This window comes from Pelodiscus sinensis, chromosome 3 (genome assembly GCF_052426305.1).
Source record: "Pelodiscus sinensis isolate ZL-2025 chromosome 3, ASM5242630v1, whole genome shotgun sequence".
NCBI classification, from domain to species: domain Eukaryota; kingdom Metazoa; phylum Chordata; order Testudines; family Trionychidae; genus Pelodiscus; species Pelodiscus sinensis.
Window position 1 is genome coordinate 160,072,630 of NC_143054.1, and position 21,058 is coordinate 160,093,687.

Consider the following 21,058-nt stretch of genomic DNA (forward strand, 5'->3'; position numbering starts at 1 on the left):
CTCATGGGATACAATTACCTTCACAGAACTTCCAGAATGGAAAAACCCACATTTCCTGCTTACCTGGGACTAGCCAACAGGTCAGCATACAGGAATGCTTTCACCTTTTGTGGTGCGCTATGTTTGAGGAGATAACCCTGAACCAAAACCTCATTTCTGACCAGCCAGAGTATACTTCTCAGTCCTTGGCTTAGGCCCTTGCTATCTAGATACCTAAATCCCCTGCTAGTCACTGAACATTGTAAGCTTCACAAAGCTGCAATGATAGGTGTAAGCCTCATTTTGTGTTGTGATAACAAGTAGGGACCCTGAGCAGCTTTTGTACTAGGAGCTGGACATGGATGGAAGTAGACAGTCCCTTTTTTATGTAAGGGGACTGTTAGCCCCTTACTAAAACTCTGTGGGAGTTTTTGGTTTGCCAGCTCCCAGTATCAAAAGGGGAAGGGTCTATGAGACTGACAGACCCCAGAGACAATGGAAAGCAGCCAACACCAGCTTGGCCTGATTGACAGGTTGGACAGGCCAGTGAGGGAAGTAAGAGGCCAGGCACCGTCCTCCGTGTGAGCTGGAATTTTTCTCGGTCTCTCTGAGCAAGGAGAGGGGGCTGAGAGACAGCTAAGAGGAGCAAGCTGTGTGGAGAGGCAGTCCTGCAGCAATACAGCCAGGCACACACAGTCCAAGGAGTGCAGACCCTGTGTTGAGCAGCAGACTGGCAGTGCTTAGAGAGCCAAAAGGGACAGAGAAGCAACGCAAGGAGCTGGAGACTGGCAAAGCAGCACAGCCTGCAGCTGGATGTGGTGAGCAGCTCGGACCAGCAAAGTGGGGGGAGAGGCTCTGGGCAGGGAGATATCACCAGCCAAGAGGCTCAGCAGGCCAAACTGGGAGAAGGGTCTGACCACCTAGAGCTTGAGGCTGTGTGGTCACTGCCAGAGCAAGCATGTCCAGCCTGCAGCCCCCCCCCCCCCCCCTGCAGCACATACAGGGCCTCTAAGGAAGAGACTATGAACTGTCCTTACACTCTGCAGACTGCTGTTTGTGATGGCCCCATGCTACAGAGCAGGACTGTGTGTTCTCATTTAACCTTTCTCATTTTTTCTTATTCTTTTCTCTCTAATCAGTTGATGTTTAATCAATTGTATTTGCTTTGAACTTTATGGAATGATCACTGGGCCAAGAAAGCATGCAGTGTGATGAGAGCACCCCAGAGTGGGGACACTCTATCCCCTGCCCCAAGTGACTACAAGGTCGGGGTCTAAGCCCCAGGAAACCTGGGCCCAGCCTTGTTGGGGTTTCGAGGACTCTGCTACTCAGGAGAGTGGAGGGGGAGCCCTCAGGATCAGGGAGGCTGTGGAGTAAAGGAAGTGGGAGTGGGGACTCAGATCCTTTCGTTGGTCCATTTCACCGGGGTGGTATAGAACTCAGGAAAGTTCCCCACAATAGCGGGACCATTCCCCCGCTTACATTTATGATGGAGGCCACAGTCAACAATCCAAGTCCGATTTAACCAACAGAAGTCAGGGCATGCTAGCTGCCTAACCACTGTCAAGATCTAGCCCCTGATGGGTAAAGAGATGAAAATGCAATTTGTTTTCTTCATTGAGCCTCCATTGATCATCTTTCATGCGTACCTTTTTGCACCATTATGTATATTTTAACACAAACATGGTTTTGACTCCACTGTACTGCAAATCTCCCCTGAAACACAAGTTCAGCCATCATATGCAGATGGTTTTGCCTAGTTCCACACCTCACTACCAGTGTGGCAAAGGTATATGCAGCCCTCTTTCACAGCAGCCTGCACAGCTCTAGCCTCCCAGCCTGTCAGCAGCATCAACATAAACCAGGCCTACAGATCATGGCCAGGGCAAGCAAATTTTAAGGAAATGCTCTTCCGTAGCCTCCTTGACCAGGATGTGCTCTTTTGGGCAAAGCATTGGTTTACCCTGCTCAGAATGTTTTTCCACTTGTTCATACAGTCACTTGAATTTCATTCCTCCTCTGTGAAGTGAAGAAGAAACACTGCAGCAGAATAGCCTTCTGCCATTCAGTGACACAAAGAAAAACACATGGGCAGAGTTAAGAGAAGGGGTTTTCTTGTGGGGCATGAGAACAGGATTTAATTATCACCCCAGGGGAAAGACCCAGTTCCTGTTTCCTTCAAGTTGCACTTCAACTTATGCTGGGGGGTGGGGAGGGGCAGGGATTATACCACTGGCTAGGAGACTGCCTGCATTCCATTACCTACATTCCTCCTCCACCCTCCGGAGAGGAGTATGGGTTTTGTGTCTGGCAGTCCAACATGCCAGTTCATGTTTCACATCAAGAGTTCAAAAGGGGAACTACAAAAAGAAAAGAATCCTCTTTTTCCACAAGAGCGGTCTTTTTTCCAGAAAGCGTACGTGTCTCCACCACCTCTAAGCTTTAAGTTAGTCGTGGGCGGGGGGAGGTGTCCTAAAACCCAGGCTGGCTAGTGATTTATACCTGGCCCAAATCTGTTCTCTGGATTTGGGTTTTAACACAAACATTTAAAGAACCTGATTCTGCAATGCTTGGCCATGTGTAACCCTTACTGGCTCAAATAATCCCACTGAAGTCAACAGGACTAGTTCTGTTTAAGGTCTGCACAGGAAAGGGTTTGCAGGACTGAATTTTAATAGTTCATATATGGACTCCAAGAAAGACTAGGATTCCTATGCTCGCCCTTTGCGAAAGGCTTCAGGATCCATTGATGAAGGAGAGAATATGATATTATATACACTGTACCCAAGCAGCATGGGAGAGCAAGTGATAAGCAAAGGAAAGGATTAAAAGCTGTTTGAATTCAGATCTGAAGTGGAGAGTCTGAGATGGAGAAACAAGGAGGCTGACAGATAGCACCAAGGTCTTCATTGCAGCTTGAATGGGCTAGAGCAGCACATGGAATACACATATGCCCTGATGTTTTCATGGCGGCATCTCCCAGAACATTAGCTGCCCTGGTATACCTTGTCCCAGCATGCTAGAATATACTTTGATAATGTAAATTTTAGGTGGTAAATGCTGTTGTTCCTTCAGAGAGGCATGCAGCTCCCTGGTGCTCTTCACCACAAAGCTAGAAGTGGGTGTGCAACAGCACTGCTTGTGCTTTAGTCGTATGTGATAGCTAAGAAATGCTTCCCCTGCCTGGACTTAAAGCGACATGTGGTGGGAGCTCCCAGGCAGGGCTCCCTCACGGTGTCTCACCAGCTCACTGCTTGGTAAAGCCCAGCCCAGGTTTCCTCTTGTGTCTCCCATCCCCACCCCCACCAGCAGGGCTCCCCTCTCCAGAGGCCTGGGCAATAGTTATCCATAGTCAGGTGAGCCTGTTAGAGGAACTGGTTTGCTCTGGATAGTCTTTACCCAGGGAATAAGTTGCTGTAAGCCCTGGATTTGGATTCTGGAACTGCAGCTGCTCGTTTCTGCTCAGTGACAAGCCAGGGCACCTCGCAGCACTAACCTGACTCCCATCTTGCAGTCCATAACGCAGGGGGAGTCAAACTCAGCCAGCAGGTCTTCCATCTGATTGTACCTCTCCCCATCCTTCACCACGTCCCCGTGGTAGGCAGGAACAAAGGGTTTAAGGACATCATTCATCAAGCGGTCCAAGCAGCGCTGCTCAGATTCACAGTGCTTCTTGAGTATTCGCCCATTAGCTGCAGCCTTGAAACTACCTGAGAGACAAAAGGCAAGACAGTGCATATTCGGGTGCCAAATACCCACTTTCGCAGAGGAGAGCAGACAAATAGTCATGAAGCCTCCTGCCCCTGCTGACATCCCCACCCAGAACAAACAAGGTGAAATGAACTGCTATTGAGTGTTACCTAGCGCCAAAGATTAACAGAGGTAATTGCTGACATGACAGACCTCAAGTGAGAGTCAAGGCTGTACATACTACTCTTCTGGGGGGACTCAATCATTCCTTCCCTGCCTCCCAAATCACTGCCTCTAAGCACAGTCTCTCCCAGGGACTAGTCCCTAATGACAGAAAGTAACACTCATGAACATTGCTGCATGGCAGGGTTTGAACTTGGGACTTTCATCAGTCAAGCACCAACCTCTACTGCTCGAGTGACAGGAGTAACTCCAGCATTTGACAGCACCCTGTACAAACTAGCATTTAGATCAGTCCCTCCCTCATGCCCCTGCTTCCCCAGAGACAAGGCTGATTCAATGTGAACACTTAATGAGCATCACAGCGACAATGTAGGCCAATGCAGCTAATTAGTGCAATAATCAAGAGACTTTCCAGTACACCGTGGAGGGCTTCTTTGATGACTTGACACAGCTCACACTTCCATACCTGCATGCCCTGCTAGTTGGATCCAAGGATACTTTTTCTTGAAGGACATAACGAACGGGGACCAGTGTACCATATTTTTGATCTTCCGCCATGACTTGCTCTAAGGAAACAGAGAAAGGCATATAGTGGGTCAATGTTTTTCTGTTCATAAAACTGGGAGCTCTTTAATCTCCAGTCTAGCTTGGAGAGCAGGTTTGTGGATTTTTGGGATGAGGAAAGAAAGCCAATACTGAAGAGAAGAAGAGAAAGGAGCACAGGGAACACTACTTCACCCCTTTCTCTTCTGCCCTTGTATGCAAATAAGTCATTGATCTCAATTATCAGTTCACACTGGCTTAAATCAAGAATGTCTCCATTGAAGTGAATGGAGTTTCAGTTTTACACTGATTCTGATCATGCTTTCATCAGAGTCATCTGCTATCTTCTCTCCATCTCTTAAATTTCCCCTTTAGGAGCAAATAGACATTTTTGGGATGCACCCTGGACAGTGTGTGTGTTAGAATTCTAGGAGACCTGTTAAATTTTGCAGATATGCCAGTGTTTGGCAGGATGGCAAAATTCCACTGCAGATCCACAAACAAAAGCCTATTTTTGTTTCCATTGGAAGACAGCTGCTTTGGTCATTAAGTACTGAGTCCGTGAGTGTCTAATTGACCAGCCAAACCAAGTGAATCAGCACATTTTAGAGAACAATTCCCTTCTGGCATATGGCATTTGTTATTAGATAGATTTATTAGTACAAATACTTGTATGCATGAAGGCGGGTTTGTTCTCAAAACATAGGAAAGCTTCTTTCAAAGATGCAGTTTTTCCTGAAGAAAGTTGTTTTCCCTAAACTGTGCTGATGGAACACATAGCTAATAAACAGCAGAGATATTTCTTATCTTTGCACCAGAAGGCTGTGCAAACAATCTGTGCAGGCTCTATACAACAACAATGGGAAAATGCCTAATTGCACAGGATGAGACAACCAGTGCTTTTGTCCTGGGGACTCAGGAGCAACTGAGTTCAGTTTGGAAGTGACATGACAGTTACCTTCGTTTGCTCAATTTTAAAACACATGTAAGAGAGCAGCTGCCTCTTCCCATACAGTCTGGAGAACTAAGTTTCACCCCTCTCAGTCTGGTCAATGAGCGATCCATCATCCCCAGTCCTTAGGGCATTTACTTAGAGTAAATCACAGACCAGAGCCAGAAAGCTAATATTGTAGCCAAGGCATTAGGGAGAAGGAATTGATCTGGGTGCAATGAAAAGATCAGAGGTTTTAATTTCCTAAGCCTTCATACTGGAAATCACCATAGTATGAGTCTGTAGCCTTAGGAACCATAGTACTCATCAAGATTGTTAAGAGTAGCTATATGAAGTGTCAGCAGCAGAGAAACACAGATGTGTGGTGGCCACCGCGCTAAACTCAATTTTGAGACAACTCTCTTTGCTATCTTGGTGGGATTTTATAGGATGCTGAGCCATGTGGCATTAAAAGTTTTAACATTTAACTGTAAGAAGTGTGCACTAGGTTATGCCAATTAAACATGGACCCAACTAGGGGAGAATGTGAAGCCACTTCTCCTCCTGGGAAGTTCAGGGAATCCCTCCCAGATCGCCATACACAGGACAGAACAGGTTTGAGCCTGGCCCCCCAAGGCAGTATGAGAGGAGACAAAGCCAGATATCCTTGTGAGACACTGTGAGGGACTAGCTCCTGCATTCCGTGTGATGTCAGGCTCTTGCATGGGATGTGCAATGGAGGAAGGGAGCCAGGCATACCATCTCTCCTGCCAGAGCACATGGATTGGCCACTCACCCTTAGGGTATGGCTAGACTACACATTTTTGTCAGAAAAAGGTATGCAAAAAGCATTGTGTCCCTTTCCCCCGATTCTTTTGTCAGAAGAGGCTTTTTTGACATTTGGCCCGTCTAGACTGGGCCAAATGTTGGAAAAAAACCCCTCTTTCGAAAGGCCCCTTCTTCCTTGTAGAACGAGGAATACAGGGGTTTTTGAAAGAGCACGTTAGCTCTTCCACAAAAAAAAGCAGAAGAGCAAATGTGTTCCCTGGATGTGGCGGAGTTTTTTTGGGATATCTCTGGTATCCCGAACCTCCACACACACACCCCCCTCCACAGGCTAGCTGTACCCTGGTTACAGGGGAATCAGAGGTGTCAGTCTCATCCCAGGCTTGTTTTCAGACCAAATGTTTGTCAAGAACATTTCCAAAACACTGAGATTACCTGGAGCATACATCTCCCTTGAATTTTGCTGTTCAGGATTTATTTATTGGAGCTGCAGTTTTACCAGGTTGGGACAAGGATGCAGAAGGTAGCTCCCTACCTGACGTGTGGATGAACACTTTCTTTCCAAGTAAAAGGCCAGAAGTTGTGTGCTTTGACTGTTCTTTGTTCTTACTTGGCAGAGAGCACAGGGGCTTTTCCCTGTCCTTTTGTTTTCAAAATAGAAACACTGCATTCCCACTGTCACTGACTGATTTTAAAAGGGACTCCAGCCTGCATGGGAGCTAGGCTTCAGATCAATAGGACCCAACTTGTCTAAAAGGGGGGATCCTCCCACCAACGCGGAACCATAACTCACTCAGTCTCAGGATACAAGCCAAGGCAACGACTGTTCTCGAGCCAAGATTTTGTTTTTTGGTGGTTAGAGGTATACAGCAAAAGCCTTGATGTGCTTCAGAGCAGGAGCGAAGTGATGCCAAGTGGCTCCCAGAGTAGAGGTGGCCATCCCAATTCCCTCCCCCAGCAGAGGCTTTGAGAGATACTGTATCCAGATAGGTCCTGCTCTGTCATCCTGCCCGACTTCTCTTCCTCCACCAGACCTTACTGGCAAAGGAAATAGTTCTCACAACTCTGCGATGGGCTCAATCCCTGCCTCGGCAACTATTTATAGCTAGTGTGCTAGTGAGCGGGCACTGAGAGCACTTTCTAGTCAATTAAGCAATACGGAGCTCTAATGGCCAGCTGAACCAGGGGCCAGGGCAGAGGGGCTGACAGACTCGCCGGGCCCCTGCGCAAGGTGGGATGGGGGATGGCTCCATGCTTCTGGACGAGGCCTTGAGCAGAAGGGGCAGGGCCAGGGCAGCCATCCCCCAGAGCTGCTGGGACCACGCCCACGCTCAAAGCTGCCCAGAGTGTACCACACGGGGTGCCACCGGTGATTTAAGGGGCCCAGGGCTCCAGCCGGCAGCAGCAGTCAGGAGCCCCGGGCTCCTTTGAATCACCAGGCCCTGGGGCAGGTGTCCTCTTTCTGCCCCCCCGTATTGGCCCGCCTGGTCCAGTGTTGCCGGCCCTCAGCATGTTTCCAAGTACAGCACAGCCTATTCCTGCTGCTTTACACCCCTAGGGAATGGTTCTGATGCCGATCTAGGACAAGGGTTTGTAAGCCACATTTCAGTACACATCCCATTTTCAGAGTTACAGCTTACCCCTTCCCTGTTCACATCTCCTGTATGGCTCCAGGCCCAGGCAATGTTCCCTCTAATCTTTTCCATCCAGGGCAGGGGACTGCACTTGATGACCTCTCAAAGTCTCTTCCAGTTTTAGTGTTCTATGAATCTATGTGCGGATTTTTTCATCCATGTGTGGAATACATTTTTATGTGCACCAATGTTTCCTGAGCAGCTACACCAGAGCCCAGCTTACGAGGCACTATGGCTTCAGGTCCTTGCGTGCCAAAGCACCACTCCCCAACCCTTGGTGGCACCTGCAAGTGGGAACACAGCAGTCCAGGCGACAAGGTTTTAAAGAACCCCTTTGGTGAGGTGTTCCATGGAGGAGCATTACCTCTGAGCTTTTATATAGGTAAGTTGCACAGATATTCAGAGTAAATTATTCTTTGGGACAACTGGAAGAGTCATGTGGTACTACAGAGTAGTGAAGTATCAGCTGTGCACCAGATGGTGATTTTGGTGAAATGACTCATGTGTCTGACCATATCAGTATCCACTGAGGTCAATGGTACTAGTCCGGGTTGAAATGTGTAAGTGTAAGGGTCTATGACACACACAGCAATGCTGCAAGTATGGTGTCCTTAGGTAAGGTTTGGAAGAGCTGGTTCTTCAGTTACCTTGCTATCCAGCAAAAAGCCTGGTGCAAGGGTTAATTTAATATAACTTTGCAGCACAAGTCGGTTAGTGAGTGCGTAAGTGGGGCAGCTATAGCAGGTGTTAATAATGTCGTGTTCTCTCACTGCATCTAACCTGTTTTAACAGCAGCCGCAAATGCAGAGTGATTAGCTATTTTGTGCTAAATTATTCACCAGTGATGAAAAAATATTCAGTGAAGAACCCCACAGGTTACACTAAGACACTTATGTGGCAGGGAGGCTAAATATTACAGCTGTAGTAGATTCTAGACTTACTTCTGTAAGAACTCAAAGTAGCTACAAATTTACTGCATGTTCCTCTGTCCCTTTACAGCCATAGATACTGACTAACTGTCTTCTGTGCATCTTGGGATGCTAGTTTGGGGCCATTCCTATTAGGTGACCTAGATGGGAAAGGAGGGGGCAACTCAGTGACTTGTCATGTCAGACATTTAATTTTAGTGCTCACTTTGGTGGGGGGCGGGTAGGGAAGACATAGTTTTATCTACTCTATTTACTTTACATATCGAGAGGCTAAAACAGACAGTGGACTTCCCCTGTCGATGGAGCTTTGTATGGAAAAACCATACAAGAGCTCAGTGCCAACCCAGAAGCACAAGAAATATTTTGTTTCATTAGATTAAACAAAATGTGTCTGATGAGATTGACGTTTCCTGTATATTTGCCCTAGGGCAGATGGCTTTCTTTTAAGCAGGTGGAGCTCACGACTGCTCAAGGGAGTTGAGGTTCCTCCCTCCCTGTCCCTTTTCTTGTGCAGATTTTGAAGTGGTTTTAGTGATATTATTTCCTTTGACAGATTGTTTTGTGAGTGACTTGCCCTTATTCCAGACTGAGCCAGAGACCTGTGGCAACCAGGTTAATTAGCTGCAATTATGGCATCCAACAATTTTACAGGGCCAATTGTTCCTTAAAATTGCTTGGCTCAGGCTTGTACTGAATTATTTCTTTATTGTTATTTAATATAAACACATTACATTAGCCAAGACTTAACTCAAGCTTGGAAGATGATGAGAGTCCAGGGGCACTTTCTGTCAGTAATTACTCCATACCCTAAAAACAACCTTCCCCACACACTCCAGTTAGACCTTGAAAGAAGCTGGAGTCAGAACAGACCTAGGGCTTTGTCAAGAACTGAGGCAGTCTTCAGAGGAGTCCACAGTCCAGTGCAGAGGTGCTGAGCAACTACTGTTTCCACTCACTTCATTGGTGCTGTTGATGCTAAGAAAAGTCAGGCCCTAAGTATATTGCATCCATATTGGAAAGAGTGAATGGATAAGGTGAGGAAAAGCAGAGGCAGGGAGAGAAGAAACCAGTTCCTAACTCCACTTACAGGCACCCCCCTCTCCATTTAGCATTTGACAATTTAATCTCTAGGTTTCTATTTTCATAAGCGGACAGGGCAGGAGGGAGTAAACTCGAGTAACTTCTAAAATCCATGCAAGAAACTGGGTCTGTTTTTTTATATTTGCTGGGCAAGAAACCTAACTAGTTCATAGGCATAGCTTGTCAAATATATGAACAGGATGATATACCATGGGGCTGCCTGCCAGAGCAGAGGCCTGGACTCAGTGACCCAGGAATCCCCTTTCAGTCCTATGTCCCCGTGTGTGGCATGTTAACAGTCCCCAGCACTTTTTGAAAAGCTGTCCATGGCCACTCATGCATTTAATGATGTCCTTAAAATCCTTACTGCATGCCAGGCCCTGGTCGTGTAATGCTTGAAAGACGGCAGTGTCTGCCAAACCTACCAAGAGCTTTATTACCCCCACTCGCCTCACACACTCCCTGCCCCGCCACTCCTCGCAGTCCCTGAGGCTATATCTACACTACACTGATCTATCGGAAAAAGGTACGCAGATTTTGGGGGAGCGCAATTTGCGTACCTTTTTCCAATAGTTTTTTCAGAAGAGGCTTTCCTGAAATTTGTCCCATCTACACTGGGCCAAATTTCGGAAAAGCCTCTTCTTTTGGAAGAACTCTTCTTCCTTGTGGGAAGAGGAAGACAGAGCTTCCAAAAGAGCATGTCTACTCTTCCGCAAAAAAAGCAGAAGAGCAGATGCGTTCCCTGGACGCAGCGGAGTTTTTCCAGGTTACCTCTGGTATACCGGAAACACCCCATAGTGTAGACATAGCCTTAGACTTGCTAGGAGTCACAGTGTGCAATGTTAAAAATACCCTCCAGGGATCGGTGCACAGCTGCAGTGTAGCAGTTCTCTGCCCCTTAAAGTGAAAGTATCAGCCCCACCAAAAAGGGAACTCCAGCCACAGTAGTTGCTTGGTTGCACAGTGACAAGTCACTCTTAAGTTCAGTGACGTTCAGCAGAACTTGGGAGTGGTTTTGGGGTGGGTAGGGAGGGGAAGGGGAAAGGATCAGTTAAACCAATTTCAGGTTTAAAGGTTAGCAATTTGCTCCCAGAACCTACTGCTTTATCTCACCACAGAGAAAGACAGATTTTGAACCATATTCAGCAAGTACTGAAAAAAGCAGGGAATGTTTGCCCACAGAGTTCACTGTGTGTCAGCGGGTTGTAAGGCCTTGGTACATACAGCCAAGGGAAAAAGAGGCCATTTAGTATTTCCATGTTTAAAAAGAATGAATGTGTTTTCTTTCGGTCTTTAAAAAGTAGTTACGGTTTCCCTAGTGATGATTGTTTCCCTTCACTAGGAAAAGCCTTGTACCACCCCAAGAAGATGATAAGGAGGCCAGCTCTATTCATTGTATGAGAGGCTGATGTGCAGGTTGTAAGCCCTGGCAGGTGACTGAGCAGCTCACTCCTGAAACCAAGTTTGTAAACTCTTCATAGCACTGGAATGTTCTGGCACACAAGTGAGAAAAACAGGACTGACCCAAAGAGACTTTAAACAGAAGACACTAAGGTGGCCTAGCTAAAGGAACCTGCAACCGAGCTCAGACTGTGCTTCTTCCTTTCAGTAAGGATGTTAAGGAGTGGGTATTTTGCTAATTGTGTAGACGATACAATTTGTATTGACTAAACGATTAGTTGATAAGGAGAGGCGTGCTGCAGAGGAGGCGTGAGCAGTCCTGGCTCACACTAGCTCCAGGACCGCTGCAGCTTGGGTGACTCCCAGAGCCGGTGTGAGCCGGGACTGAGTAGTCTTGGCTTGCGCTAGCTCAGATACCACTGCAGCTTTGTCTCCCCTGCCCCCACCTCTGTGCACTGCACAGATGGTGCTGGGGGAACCGGCTTTTAAGCCAGCTGCCTCCAGCACCAGCTACTGCTCCCCCCCCCTTGCTGCTTCTCATAGGGTATGTCTACACTACCCCCCTAGTTCGAACTAGGGGGGGTAATGTAGTCATACGGAGTTGCAAATGAAGCCTGGGATTTGAATTTCCAGGGCTTCATTTGCATAAAGCCGGCCGGCGCCATTTTTAAATGCCAGCTAGGTCGGACCCCATGCCGCGCGGCTACACGCGGCACGGACTAGCAAGTTCGGATTAGGCTTCCTATCCGAACTAGCTGTACGCCTCGTGGAACGGCATACTGCTGGCTATCAAAATTTGCAGATGATACTGAACTTGCTGCCTCTGATACAGAGGCAGGAAGGAGGGGGGAATGTGAGTAGTCGACAAGATTAACCAATAAGCCTAGACTTATCAGTCGACTACTCATTCACATCCCTAGTCGGAAGACAGGGCTAAATGGGCCTTTGATCTGACCCAGTATGGCCATTCTTATGTGGTATGTCAGGGAAGGGGGGGCCACTTCACAAATTTTGGAAGTGGCCGCGGGCCAACTCAGAAGGGTTGGGGCCTTGGGCAGAAGGAGCGGCATTGAGAACTACTCGATAAGGTGAACCCACTTATTTTCTGAACCCACTGCAGCTAGTAAGAACAGTTTAATTTAAATTATGAAACAGATGAAGCGTTTTAACTTTCTCATGTTAGTTTATCAAACTTCATTTTAAATAAAGTAAAATATTATGTCCAACACAAAAGGTTTCAATGTTTTCTTTATTTATAGCAGGGGTGGGGAAACCCTGTTGGGTAGGAGGTCACTGACCCACAAAAAAAATCAGTTGGGGACCACACAAGAAAGAAGCAAAAAACCTCCAAAAAACCCCAACGCTCACTGATGTGGCCCCAACTGAGACACCTCACTCCTCTGGTGCCCCAGCCTCATGGGGTGAGGGAAAGGGACGGGGGAACTGAGGTTCAAGGCTTCCCATAGACCAGGTTTACTTTTCTGGGGTTCTGAAGCAAGCTGGAGGTGCCCGGTCTTGACAGAATTGAGGTGAAGGGTGAGGTCTGGGCATGAGGGGGAACCTTACCTGGCTGTAGGCCCCCTTGTAGAAATGGCTGCAGACACACTATCCCAGCCTCCCCGGAGGGAGACCCTGCTGCTGCGGCCACGCAGTCCCGGGCCAGCCCTGGAGGCCAGAGGCGCCACAGCCATATGGCCCCAGAGGCCAGAAGCACCGCTGTTGCAGCCACATGGCCCGGGGCCGGCCCTGGAGGTGCCTTGGCAGTGGCGCCTCTGGGGCCAGCACTGGACTGCGTGGTCAAGGCACCACTGAGGAACCTCAGCCCCAGCGCTGCCTCCTTCCACCACAGCCTAAGCTGCTGCAGGAGGAAGGCGCGCTCTCCAGTGGCTGCGTGGGGTGAGGAGGGGTGGGGCTGAGCTCCTTCCCCTGTGGTATGTGTGCCATAGGTTGGGCATGCCGGTTAGGGGGCGGGGCCTGGAACTGTCTCACTGGCCGGATCCAGCCTGCTGAGAGGCATTTGCCTATCCCTGGGTTATGTTCACTGTGGTGATAAAGCCTCAATACCTCTAATGCCTCCAATTTCACAGTGGGAAAAACAGAAGCAGAGATGTTATTTAGCCAGGGCTTTACCTGAAAGTTGAGGGTAACCCTGGGGTTTGAATCCAGAATGTACTGAGCCCCAGACCGATAAGCACTATCATGCTCACTGTATATTTCCTCCCAAGAGAGAGCCCTTACTTTAAAGTAACAGCTGAAAACTTCCTAATATGGATTAGTCATAACAGGCCTTCCAGTAAAGCTAGTTGAATTATTAATTGCAAAAGAGTTAGCACAAGTTTAGCCTATTTCTGTTTGGGAACCAATCCAGATTTCAGTGAATGTATTTGTCATTCATGAAGTATACACTAATTCCTTTGGCTAGGCAATTTTCATCCTGGGAATCTGAGTAGTTCATGAGCATCTATTCGCTATTTTAGGCAGACATCCACGTCCTGAAGTCACATAGTTTTGCTGCTCCCTCTGTGGATGACAAGTTTTAGGGTATTCAAACACTACTGATCAGAAATACCCTGGCTGGCAGTCAGAATCACACACTTCAACCCACTCTCCCCCCCAAAATCCAGGGGATCTGGAGCCCATCTGTGGGAAGTGCTCATGAATAGCAAGCAAGGCACAGAACAGCTCTTCACTTGTGTAATGTTCAGACAGCTCCGTTTTCCGCACTTGACAAATGCAACATGTTCTCCTGGGGCCCAACCCGACAGCCCTGATGTCAATGGAATCTATGCCAGGGACTTTGATGAAGCAGCATGAGGGCTCTGGAGACTCGTTTGATTTCTTTACAAGAGCAGCATTGTGCACTACATCGCATGTTTCGCCATCTCCAAGTTTGACTTAAACTCAGCTGCCTCTGCTGTACTCTTTCTAGCTTGACATTAAAAAGCATGAGCCAGAGCAGTGTTTCTTAAACTTTAAGACCAAGAACCATCAAACAATAATATTTTAAATGAGGAACACCACAGGAAAAAAAAAAGAGGTTGGGAGGGAAAGTTACTGAGGGAAAAAAGGATCAGGGGAAAATTACTGAGAAAAAAAAGTTGCCTGCCCCTTTAAGGGTAGCCATTTTGAATTCTGTTGTTCTCTGCGGCACACCTCCGACTGCCTTATAGCACACCGGTGTGCCACGGAACACAGTTTAAGAAACACTGAGCCAGAGACTAGCACGGGTCCATAGAGCAGACTGTATGTGCAAAGCAATACTGATTTCACCATTTCCTATTGTCATTTTATCTGCTCTGAAAGGACACTTCTTACCCTCTAATTCTCATTCAAATCAACCAATAACAACCCCTGGCCATTCAGCTAGCATAGATGCTGCTGCAGTTACGGGGTTACATCTGTGTTCTCTTCTTGATGGGAAATGCTTATTTCAGTTCCAGTCATATTTATGAACTAATACACCAATCTAGTATGCCACCTCAATAGCCCCCAAAAAGTGTAGGGCAGTTTGAAAGCCACGTGATATTCAGCTTTTAAAAAGCCACCCTGAAAGTTGCTAGGTGGATGACAACCCTAATCAGAGAACCGGTTCATGGGAAGAAGCCTAACTGGAGTAGGAGAGACAGCTGTGTGCTTGAAGGCGCGATAGCTAGCTAAGGGGAAGTGATCCATGTTGCTGCTTTGAACTGTACATGTGGGCACTGGTGCCATGTCAAGGAGAGAGCATACAGGTACTTATCAAGTGTACAAATGCTCACAGAAAATGCAATGCTAAGAGAGTCCAAAGTACATCTTAGATCTTTTTTAAGTCTCTCTCATTTTGCAGTGGAGGGAGGGGAGTTAATGGGCTAGTTTGTTTAATCCCAAACAGTGTTACTACTTTATATTCCTTAGTGGTAATTTAGTCAGTGTCATGGAAGAGGGGATAGTCAGTCAGCTGAACAGTCCAGCGTGAACTACTAGTACTTGAACCTGGAGTTCTGTGCTGGCTTCGAACTCACATTTGGGTATAGTTTGAAGAGTTGCCTACTATCTACAAAGGCAAAAGTGGTAGGGAAGTTAGTAGGTAGTAGGAGAGACTCTTCCCTAGTATATCACTGTGGCACTTTTCTAGGGTTGCCAGATGGTTTCAACAAAAATATTGGACACACTTGACATTACGTCGCAATCTATAAAAGCAACGAAGAGTCCTGTGGCACCTTACAGACTAACAGATTTATTGGAGCATAAGCTTTTGTGGGCAAAGACCCACTTTGTCAGATGTGGGTCTTTGCCCACGAAAGCTTATGCTCCAATACATCTGTTAGTTTATAAGGTGCCACAGGCCTCCTCGTCCCTTTTGCAGATTCAGACTAACACGGCAACCAGACATTTACATTTTCAGTTATATTTTCTCAATTTGTTTCCCAAACAAAAAGCACAAATACTGGACTGTGCGGTTCAAAACCGGACACCTGGCAACCCTACACTTTTCCCTGGAACTGTAGTCCCCAAGGTAGGGCATTCTTGGTGGATGGCTTTCATCTTTGGAGCTTACTCCTAGTCCTAAACCTACCTTGGGCAACTTTTAAGGCATGATGGCATATGTCTGTTTAGTCTGTAATAGGCTATAATAGTCTGCTTAGGCTGTAATAGTCTGTAATAGGCACTGTAATAGGCAGATAGTGCACTCCTCCATTGGCCAATGTTATGATTTGCAGCCATGTTGATTGGCAGGATAAAAGAGAGCGTAGCATTCAAGAAGTCAGAAATCTGTAAATACCAGCGTATTGTTTTGCCTATGCTTGTTGGTTGTTTTAACAATGTCGTTAAATTATTTAACTTTGCTTTAAAGCTGCTGACATGATATTGAGTGCAAAAGTGTCAAATCCTACTGAATTAGCCCCAAAGTAAAAGACTTTAAGAAGCCCTGCTTGGAAGGCATATTCAACAAGAGAACCTGTCATTACAATGTACTCATGAACCCCAAAACAACTCAAAATGGAGGCACAATATTTGATTTAAAAATATATTCCCATTCAAGATCTTTTGAGTGATTTATCCACATTTAGCCAAATAATTCCATTATCCTATTTGCCTTTAACTAAATTTCATTTTATATAACACATAAAATTCCCCAACAGAATGAGAAATACCGAATGAAGGTTTTAAATGATTCACGCTTTTTTGGGAAAAATGGGAATTTTTCAGCATTTGATCTACTGTGAATCACAAGTTTACCTTAATCACATTTGCTTGGAACAAGCAAGTCAGTCACGAGGCCTTTTATTCACCCACGCGCATTAAGCACATGGAGTATAAGAAATGGATATTTAAGAGACAAAGATTATGAATTTCACAGATATGACTGAACCATTTAAAGATGAATAAGTCATGCCAAACGACCTTGACCTCTCAATTCTCTTCAAGTTGGCTTAGTTCTTTAGTTTATATTTGGAGTTCTGAATTCATGTTTGGACAGCACTTGGAAGATTTTAAGTGCTATTTAAAGTTTGATTGTTTCTCCCACATTGAAATGGCAACAGCAAATGTTTTGATAAGTGGAGTAAAAACTCTCTCCTTCCACAGTACAAGTTGAACCTCTCTAGTCTAGCACTCTCTGGTCAGCAACATCCATGGTCCAGCATAAGATTAGTTAGCCGGATGTCCACTTATCATGGGTGTGGCCAAATTTCCCACAGTCCCATAAAGTTGGTTTACTGCCTCCAGTCCTGACTCTCAGTGTTCTATGCTGTTATTTAGCTCTAATTTACCCCTAAATGCCTTCTAAAAGAGCCCAGTAAGCAGTGTAAGTGTTGGTAATTCTGCTAGACCATATTGACCTCCAATGATTTGGCAAATTCTCTGGTTCAGCACCGGTCAGGTCACAAGGGTGTTGGACTAGAGAGGTTCAATCTGTAGCTGCTGTAAATCAAAGCCATGCTTAAGAGTTCAACAGTAATTCATAGCAGTAGTGTTAGATACCCTTATAAAAAAAAGGCACATTGGAGAGATGAATATGTCCCCCTTCCATGCCCAAAGGCCAAGTTGACAAATTTTTATGGATCACTGTAGCTGGAGGCTATCAGTTAGGTATCTACATTGTGCTTAGAACATTCTTTTTTTTTTTTTTTTGGTAAGCAAAATCCTCACCTGACTGAATACTGAAAACCAACATCAGTGAATAAGTTGACACTTTCTGTATGTATTCCCAATAGAAGTTTAATCCTGCCCTAGCATGACATAGCCATGGAAGTGGAGCTGAGTAGGAGGGCAGGGCTGGCCCCTCATTTAACAATGGAACCATCCAGTTGGTGCAGGGCAAACCCATGAAATGTCAAACATGCTCTGCTCTGGAAAAGAGAGGCATCCTGGGTGCCTTCTTGCCTCATGAGCACACAGGCCGGTCTTCCGCCTACTTTTCCTGAACAAGAGGCTGCGTTCTTGCTCTGCTCTGCACAGTGAGGGAGATGGGAGAAAAGAGAAAGACATTCCCTGTACCCTTTTCCCACAGTAAGGCCACTGTGTGGTACACAGGACAATTTGGTCCCAGACATGCTGGACTCCTGCAGGACTGAGCAGCCTATTTTGTGTCAGCCTGGCTATAAGAACATAAGAACAGCCATACTGGAGTATACCAAAGGTCTATCTAGTTCAGTAGCCTGTCTTCCAACAGTGGCCAATACCATATGCCCTAGAGCAAATGAACAGAACAACTCATCCCTCCTCTGTCACCCATTCCCAGCCTCTGACAAGCAGGGGCTAAGGACGCCATCCCTGGATTCCTCTTCTATTCACAGAGGGGAAGTATTTCAATGACGTCCAAATTGATTGGCAGGTTCCAGAAATGGGCAGTGTTTCAAAGAGACATTTAAAGGAAACCCAGACAACTGACAAAAATTACCGCTTCATCATGATTTCCGGAGACTGAGACGCAAATGGGGACCATGTTCAGGTCTGGCTTTCTGTTTGCTATGTGGTATTGATCACAGAAAGCAGACATGTGACAGGTCAGGGTGACCCTTCTAGAAATCCTTTGGAGACAATGATGGTCAGATACAGGGGCCAAGCCAATGAAATAGATCTGAAGCTCTGCTCCTCAAAGCCTGATTTCCAGAGAGCACTGAGTGCCCAGAAATTCTCATTGACTTCAATGTGTCTCAGAGCTCAGCGCTCTCTGGAAATGCACAGAATGTACCTAAAGATAAGCACTGCTTCTGGAGTCTAAGTACCCATTTCTTTTTGAAGTGCTTTACTTGGAGTTTTAACCTCAGGAGAAATTGATGCCTCAACATTTTACTTTGGAAGGGGCCTCAATTCCGATTTCAGTTGGAATTAGATGTGCACCTGTGACTTTTTGTACTTGTTCTCACATCAGCTGTTTACATGCCCAACAATCAATGGTTAATGCAGAAGTTATACATGCACAATTGAGGAACTATTGAACCCCTGGGTCTATGCCTTATTTTTTCAGTGCTACATACCATCTGAATCAAAGATGTGCAAGTGAGAGAAACACTAGTAACACTCAGCAGTCACACACCCACCTAAATTGTAGATTTTAATTTTTGTTAGGAGACAAATATATAAATCTATGAGTAGCAAGCAATTTTTCTGAACCCACATTCTGTCTCAGAAGACACAAAACCTTTGATTCTCTTCCACCTTTTCAATTGGCATGCACAGCAAGAAGGGCCTAATAGAAAAAGGGACAATTGGTTGAGGAAGCCTATGACACACGAGTTTATTTGTGTCTAGACAAATGTATACTCAAGTGAATGAAGAGAGGGTTACTGCCAAGAATGGTATGTCTGCAGGTCTTCCCACTGTCCCGCAAAATGGGATCAGCGATGAAAGACTAAGTGCTTGTAGAAGGGGTGCAATTGGATACAAGATGTCGGTTTCCATGGACTGTCCAAGTAGCACCCTTGGTGTGGTGGAAGCACACGCTCCTCCATACATGCCTGGAATACGGATGTCAACATGTAGTCAACTATATGATTAACTGATAAGCCTAGACTTACAGGTTAATCTTGTCAACTACTCGCATTCCCCTCCCCACAGCTGCCTCTGTATCAGAGGCAGCAAGGTGGGGGAGAAGGAGCCAGTGCCCATGAGGAGCCAGTTTTTAAGCCAGCTCCCCATGAGCACTGGACCATGTGGAGCCACCTGCCCAACCCCCACCCCCGTGCTGCTGCCTCTGATAGAGGGTGAGGGGAGTAACTGGAACCAATACGTGTGGGAAACCAGTTTTCAAGCCAGCTCCCTGCACGTATCGGCTCCGCAGACCTGCCTGCCCCCTTCCCCGATATAGAAGCAGCAGCGCAGGGTGACAGGGGGCTCCCTGCCCCCAGGGACTACCAAATAGTCATGTAAGCACTCAGATTTCAGACTATTCAATTACACGATATGTAACATCCCTAGCTTGGAAATGTGGCTCATCTCAGACTTGGAGGGATCAGTCCCAATCTTGGGGCAGCCAATGAGAACCAGTTGTGGTGCTGGTTGCAATGTGGCCATCTGTCCACTAGAAAAAACAAAAATAAACTCCACCTGTTAGAAAGGCAACTCTGATGGAAACAGTTTCACATTCACTCCTAGCCAGGACTGGCTTTGAGCGCAAGAGGCCTGGTGAAGGGTTCTGTCACACTGCCTATCCCCCAGCCTTCCGGCTCTGTTTGGTACTGAACAGGAAAAAAATGCACAATGCATATCAGACATACCCTTTTATGACTATCTGTCATACAGACTCTTCTTTTCAGAACACATTAGTCAGACACTGCACTGCAGTCATGTGGTATCAAAGCCCTAGCATGTCAGAATGTGTATGTTTCCACAAGCCATTTAATTACAGGGCTTGAAGGACTGACATCTCACATGGCCTGCCAGTAACTACCAGCGCACTCCCAATTTACGTGTATAGCAACTTCAGAGGACTTAAGATCCTCAGCTATCATATCTCCTCTGAGTTCATTTCCGCTATCCCAGTTTACACCCATGGTCATTTTCATATAAACCTATCTGCTACCAAAGCTGTTTGTACCTACACATTCTTGGAAGTGGGGATAGTTAACTCAGCAGGGAGAGTTGGTAAGAACTTAACTGAAGAGTCTGAAGGACTGATCCTCCATCATCTCTGTATGTTGTATGGACACCAAGGGCCTGTGGGAATAGGGCAGAGAGACACTGCCACAAGTGGCAGACACACCACATGCTCCTTGAGCTAGAAAAGCAGGAACAGGTTTGTGGCATCTTATCAGCAGGAGTCAGATCCCAGGGATAACCATATCTTTATTCTGGCAACCCTATAACTGCTGGCGTGTCCAAGCTCCTCCTTTTACAACCCATTCTCTCTTTCACACAGGACTCCATCTAACATTGTTAGAGAGGGGAAAGAAAGAAGGGGAAGGAGGAATCTATCCCCATCACCTTCCCTCTCCTTTCCTGAAACTGGCAGAGTGGGAATTCCATGAGTACACTCCAGGTGCAGTCAGTGAGTTAAGTGTACCCACACTAAATGGGGGAAACAATAAGTGGGCCTCCTTGATAAAGGAGCATTCATGATATGGGAACAGATGCGCATTACCTTGAGGCATGTAACAGAGCTGTCATCGTTATAGACAGCGATCTATGTCTGACACCCAGTGACAAAAGGTAACAGCTTTGTGTGTCCAGTATGCAGCATTTCAATGCAAAATGACAGAATTCATCTAATGAGCAAAGCAAGACCTCTACTTTTATAATTAGCAGGGCTGATGGATGCCTCTGCCCTTTCTCCTCCAGTTCTCCAGACACTCAGCCCCATGTACTTTTTCCTAGTGTTCTACCCTTCTACTCCCCCTAACCAAATGGTATCCAACTTGTGGGGCATGACCCCTTAGGGGGTGCAGCATGGCCTGGGCCAGCTCTCATGGGTACCAGGG

At 46.5% G+C, this 21,058-nt stretch overlaps 1 protein-coding gene across 1 annotated transcript in view; it reads right to left on the reverse strand.

Moving 5' to 3' along the window:
- ITPKB (inositol-trisphosphate 3-kinase B) overlaps nt 1-21,058 on the reverse strand; it is a 93,848-nt gene that overhangs the window by 17,396 nt on the left and 55,394 nt on the right. The window contains exons 3-4 of the mRNA XM_075925311.2: nt 4,319-4,418; nt 3,476-3,689 (exon numbers count right to left, since the gene is read on the reverse strand). Coding sequence (XP_075781426.2) covers nt 3,476-3,689; nt 4,319-4,418 — 314 coding nt within the window. The remainder of the gene's footprint in view (nt 1-3,475; nt 3,690-4,318; nt 4,419-21,058) is intronic.